The following is a 5,687-nucleotide window of genomic DNA, read 5'->3' on the forward strand; positions in this document are numbered from 1 at the left end:
GAGGAAGAGCCCTCCCGCTGCCCCAAGTATCCAGCCCCAGGAACCAGCGTGCGTTCAGGGCTTGGGTTCCGGCTAAAACCTGAGCAGACCCTGAGAACGGGAGAAATGGTGACAGGGGCCCACCCCCGAGCTCCGTGACCCCGCAGGGTGGCACAGGGTGAGAGGGCGATGTGTTTGGGATTTCTCCTGGGTCCGGCTCACTGCCTGCAGCCCCTGAGCTGCCCAGCTCACCTGCTGCCTTCCTGGAAGAGGGCAAACTCCAGGGTGGCGCGCTCCAACACTGTCAGCGATGTCACCGTCACTGGCCCGTTGGCCTTGTTGGGGAACATGCCCTGCACGCGCACCTCGTGCCAGTCCGAATGGAGCTTGCAGATATCCACAGAGTCAAAATACCTGCGGGGAAGCTGGGCTCAGCCCCGGCAGGGTGCTCTGCAGGTACACTGCTCTGCCCCAAGCCCCTGCAAGTCACCTGCACACCCCTGGGGATGCCCAGCCCTGACTGCCCCACCTTGACCCCCATGTCCCATTTTCTGTCCCCTGCCTGGCCTCCCGCCCCACGGCCTCCGCCTCCTGGGCGCTACCGTACTTAATGAAATCGCTGTACTCCATCCAGAAGACGCCCTCGCTGCTGCCATGGGGCATCAGGTCGTGACGCAAGGGAGCCGGCCAGTGTGGCCACTCGTCTGACCAGCTGCCGTTCCAGGAGAAGCGGCCCCAGGGGTTTCGGAGTCGCAGTAACCTGGGGAAAGGGGAAAAACAGTGTTGGAGGCCCAGGAGGAAGGAGAGCAGAAAGAAGATCACATCCGAGACGCTCTCCCAGCTCTGCAGACCCAGCCAGCCCTCCAGAGAGGGCACCACACCACTCCAGTCCCTGCCTTTCAAAGCCCTCGCAGCATCCCAGACCTAATCTGCCACCCCCACCACGGCCCCAGATGCTCTCATCCTGCAGCTCTGGACCTGCTGCAGCTCCCTCTGTCCTTCCCTGCCCAAAGGGCCTCCAGCCAAGCGCTGTGGGGACAGGGCTCATCCGGGTGGCGGCTGCCTGGAGTTGCACAAACCCAGGAGTAACACAGATGAAAATGGGGCTTCACACAGCACCCAGCTGGCAGGGCAGCACCCCTTTCTATTACCGCTCCCTTCCCCAAAGGTAAGAAGGATGTCCTGGCGATGCCTCGGGATCAATCCTCAATCCTTGCATCCTGTGAGAAGACCAGGCAAACCATTCTGCACCCCAGAGCCTCCTGGAGCAGAGCAGCCCTGGATGCGGAGCAAGTGCCAGGCCAGGAGAACTTAGATGACAACAGCACTTGTGTGACACCCCGGGACAGAGAAACAGCCCGTCCTGGCCATGAGGCTGGAACACCAGAGCCCCCAAGGTCCTGTCCAGCATGGACTCAATTATCTGTCCCCAGGGTGGCAGGAACGTCTGCTGTACCACGCCAGCCTCCACCCCGAACTCACCTGAAGCCCTGGACATCCCGCACGTCCAGGATGGAGTAGGCGTGCCGTGGACGCAGACCCATGCTCTCGTAGGCCACATCATCCACTTTCATGTTGCCTCCACCACAGGATGCGCCCATGAGGAACCTGTATGGGGGACAGCAAAATCCTCGGTGTCCTGCCAAGCCTGGCATGAGGAGAAGCTCGTCCCCACCAGTCGAGGCACAAGGCAGACTTCTCCTCCCAGGAAGCTCCTGGATATTCCCTCTCGGCAACCACACCATAAACCTCCCCGGATGCCCCAGCCCCACCAGCCAGAGCTCTGCCCAGGCAACAGCTCTCCCTCCACCCACTCCTGCGCGCACTCGAGCCCAGGCTCCATGGGGAGATTGACTGCGCAGGGCCCTCGCCTGTGGGGCTGGAAGCTCCGTCCACACACAGCAGAGCTTGCCCAAACCTCACTCAGTTTGTGCCAGGCCCCATCTCCGTGGGCACTTGGCAGGCAGCTGGCCCGCTCTGCGAAAAAGCGGCGGTACGGAGTACAGGCCGGTCGGGGTGGGAGTTCTGCACAGCCAGGCTTGGGGACACCACACCCTGGGACCTAGCGGCCTCCCGCGTGGCCTTGTCCTGCAGGCTTGTGGGAGCCACCCTGCTGCAGCCACCCCAACTACAAGCACCCTGTTTTCCACCACGCAGAGTCCAAGAACCTCACTGCCCTCCTGCTCCGATGCCATGCTGTGACCAAGAGGTCTTTGCTTTCGCTTTGTCTCCAGACTGCCGATAGCTGTGGCCAGCAGGGATGCCCCGCAGGGGTGGGAGATACGAGCAGGGTCAAGCACTTACAAAACTCAACGCAAAGCAAGCGGGCTCAGCGCCAGCCTCCAAAACTCCCACAAGGCAGCAGTAAACGTGCACAAGGAAGTTCACCAGGATCTTAATTTCATATGAAAATTAAACAAACGAGAAATAACTTCTTAGAGCTTAGAGAGGGAGCTCTGCCGGCATTCCAGATGAATGCCAAGGGTGGTGGTCTCCACCGCTGGGAACGCACCAGCCCCTCTCCTCTGAGCCTCTACAAATAAGAGTGGCCCCCCCTCACCCCACGTCCATGCTCCTGCCACAGCACCCTCCTGCCTTGTCTTACCCAGCCTCCTTAGAACTCAGCATTTTGGCCCAGATGAGGTCAGTGTCAATGGGCTCCTCGCGAGGGTTAGTGGAGCTGACCTGCAGCATCAGGCTCTCGCAGGGGGCACCCGTTAGTGTAGCCAGGCCTTCAATAGCACGCCCTGCCTGGAGGGCAAAGTACGAACCATGAAGCTTGGCCAGCGCCTTCTCAATGAGGGCAACCCACAACTGCTTCCTCTGGGCCTGCGGAAAGGAGAACAAAGGCGTCATGAGCTGCCCGGGCAGGAGATGGGAGAGCAAAGGTGGTGCGTGCAGACAGGGCAAAGCCCACTCCTGCCAGCCCCACACTGCGATGTGAGATGGAGAGGCAGGAGCAGCAAGGCCAAGTCACAAGGAGCTTGTCCACCCCAACACTGATGCTGCTTGCTGCCTGCTCGGTGTTTTGTTTGCATGGTTTAATTCCCCTTGGGAAAACGTCCTGGATGCCCAAGAGGCCCGGGCACCGACACGGCTGCATCAGGCAGTCAGGCTGGCTGGGGTGGGTGTCCACCTTGTAAGCTAACATTCCCTTCCCCCTGCTTCAAATTGGACTGGAAAATGTTTAGTAATGGAAGAGGATATTGAGCACATCTGGAACAGCTGCTTTTCACTCACACACCACTGCAAAACAGATCCAACACACCTTTGGCGGGGAAAGCTGCCTAGAGCACACACGGCCACGGGACCGATTAGGTTTCACCCACGGAACGGAGTCGTGGTTTCAAGGACAAGCACCACAACCTCCCAGGCAGACAGAAGGTTCTCCTCTACTCCTCTACTCCAGCACAGGGACAGTGGCAAGACGTAATGAGAAGATACAGGTTTTGCAGTGGGGAACTCTCCCTGGCATCGCTTCACTCTGGTACCAGGCTATTGCTTCTGGCATTGCCAGGCCAACTGCGGATTCGGAAAGACACACAGAAGGTGCATTCATGCACCCAGAGGTTTGCAGAGCCTCCATCGGCTGCAGCAATGCGGGCGCAGGGCACAGCCTTCGCTGCTACGTCCAAGCCACCACTGCAGCCCTCGGCGAGTCGCGGGGTGCCGCCCCCAGCCCTGCCTTACCCCTGGAGTTCTTCAGGAAGGGGGGAGATACCTCCGCTCCAGCCCCAGCCTGCAGAGAGGATAGAAAGAGGAAGGCGTAGGAGGACAAGACAAGGAGATGTTTGCTGGCCTCCCAGCAAATCGGGTTCAGTACCCAGTGCTCCGAGGAAAAGCACTGGGACACTGACTGTGTGCGACTCACAGGTGGCAGCCAAGAGCTGGGAGAGGACAGGAGGGCAGGGAAGATTGCTGTCCCATGGATAAAGCATGCTTCCAAGTGCTTTTCACTGGTTTTGAAGTCCCTCACTCACTAAACTCCAAGTTGTTTATTTCTGCCTTAGCAGCATCCAGGCAGCTCTGGTAAGAGCCTGATTTTCCTTTATTTTCAAAACTCTCCCTTTTCCCATTTTTAGCCCCCACATTCAGCTCACACAGCTAACGCTTGGCATAAAAATCTCATCACGATTCAGATGCCTCTGGAAACAAAGGCAAGGCAAGCCCAGCCCAGCAAAAACCTTCAATCTTAAAAAAAAAAAAAAGCAGACTTGAAATTTTAAGGGAGGAAAGACGGAAAAGAGGGGCAAATCTCATGCTGAAAACCACATGTCTGACTGGATCCTCTGTCTAGCATGAGGAAAAATGCAGATGCAGACTCCTTCTTTCCCTCTGCAAAGTTTCTCATTAACAGCACCAGCATCCAGCAGCCCTGGCAGTCATTTTGCCCTATTCAGTGTCCCCGTATCACTGAGGGACAGTGGGCAGGCAGCCCAGACTCAGCAGTGCCTGCGCCCGCATGGCTTGAAGCCCCTGCCCAGATCCCTGCCCCACTGCCCAGGGGTCAGGAGCCAGTGCTGCCAGCTGTGCCCAGAGCTCTCTGGTAGCTCCAATTAGCAGCTGCCCAGGAGCGGGCCACCTCCACGCTGCAGAGGGCACAGGCTACTAAGCCCACACAAACTGGGGACTCTGCAAGCTGTGCTGACATTAAAGTTCCCCAAATACTCCTCTTCGGGCCCCATTTCCCCAGCCAGAGTCGTCCTGACATCTACGCAGGACATGGTTTGTGTGTACTTTAAAACAGAGGATTGGGATCTGCAGAACAAAGTCCAACCCAAGAGCCCCGTGTCCCTGTCTCCTCCTGGCAGCAGCTTTTTGTTTCGTTTGGCAGATTTTGCTGCCTGCATTTCAATAAAGATGTTCTCGGTCTCCTTCATGGACGTGATCCCACCAAGCCCCTGGGCCTGGCAGGTGGGGCACAACGCATGGTGACGTCCCGAGGCAGCTGAGGGAGCTTCGATAATCCTGGCAGACACCACCCGAGTGTGCTCAGAGCAACCAGGCACCGGCTCGAAACAGGCTGCTTTGTCTCACGGTCCCTCCCTGGCAAGGCCAAGCTGCCAGGCCTCCCCGCAAAGGAAAGAAGCAGCTTGCCCTCAGCCCCTCGCAGTGAAAAACACAAGGGTTAAAATGTTTTCCTTTGGCTGTGAAGGATAAGGATGGCTTCCCCTGTAAGTGAAGTGGTGGTGGTGCAGGGAGGAGCGAGGGAAAAGCAACTGCAAATGAAACGTCTCCATCGCAGCCTGGAAAATGCCAAAAGGAGCCTGATTGATTTACATCATGGCCTCAAAGAGTTCAGCTGTCCTGAAGGTGCAGCAAAAAGCAGGGTCCTGAGCTGCCAATGCAGCACAGAGCAGGGGCCTTGCATGAATCACCTCTTCCCACTGCCCCATCAGCCCCTTCTCCTGGGAGAACCAGGGACAAGCCCACCCTGCCCCGGGAGCACTGCCCACACCTCCCAGCACCCCTCTCGCCCCCAGGGCCGCTGACCTGTGAGAAGAGGAGGTACCCGCACTCATCGCAGGGCAGCATGTCGTCCACCAGCACCGTGGTCCACGTGCCATCCTTGCACAGCCGCACCTGGTAGGCACCCTCGGGGCAGAGCGTCCTTGTGATCATCACCCTCTCCACCAGCTCCGGCCGCTCGGCCAGCACGGCCAGGGCGCTCAGGAACCTGCCAGCAGGACGGGGCGGTCTCAGCAGGG

At 58.6% G+C, this 5,687-nt stretch overlaps 1 protein-coding gene across 1 annotated transcript in view; it reads right to left on the reverse strand.

Moving 5' to 3' along the window:
* Positions 1-231: 231 nt before the first annotated feature.
* CAPN15 (calpain 15) overlaps positions 232-5,687 on the reverse strand; it is a gene marked incomplete at its 3' end in the record, with an annotated part of 11,372 nt that continues 5,916 nt past the window's right edge. The window contains exons 3-7 of the mRNA XM_010159427.1: positions 5,473-5,656; positions 2,585-2,808; positions 1,462-1,587; positions 587-739; positions 232-393 (exon numbers count right to left, since the gene is read on the reverse strand). Of these exons, the coding sequence (XP_010157729.1) occupies positions 232-393; positions 587-739; positions 1,462-1,587; positions 2,585-2,808; positions 5,473-5,656 (849 nt within the window). The remainder of the gene's footprint in view (positions 394-586; positions 740-1,461; positions 1,588-2,584; positions 2,809-5,472; positions 5,657-5,687) is intronic.

Source organism: Eurypyga helias, unplaced genomic scaffold, assembly GCF_000690775.1.
Source record: "Eurypyga helias isolate BGI_N326 unplaced genomic scaffold, ASM69077v1 scaffold34569, whole genome shotgun sequence".
NCBI lineage: Eukaryota > Metazoa > Chordata > Aves > Eurypygiformes > Eurypygidae > Eurypyga > Eurypyga helias.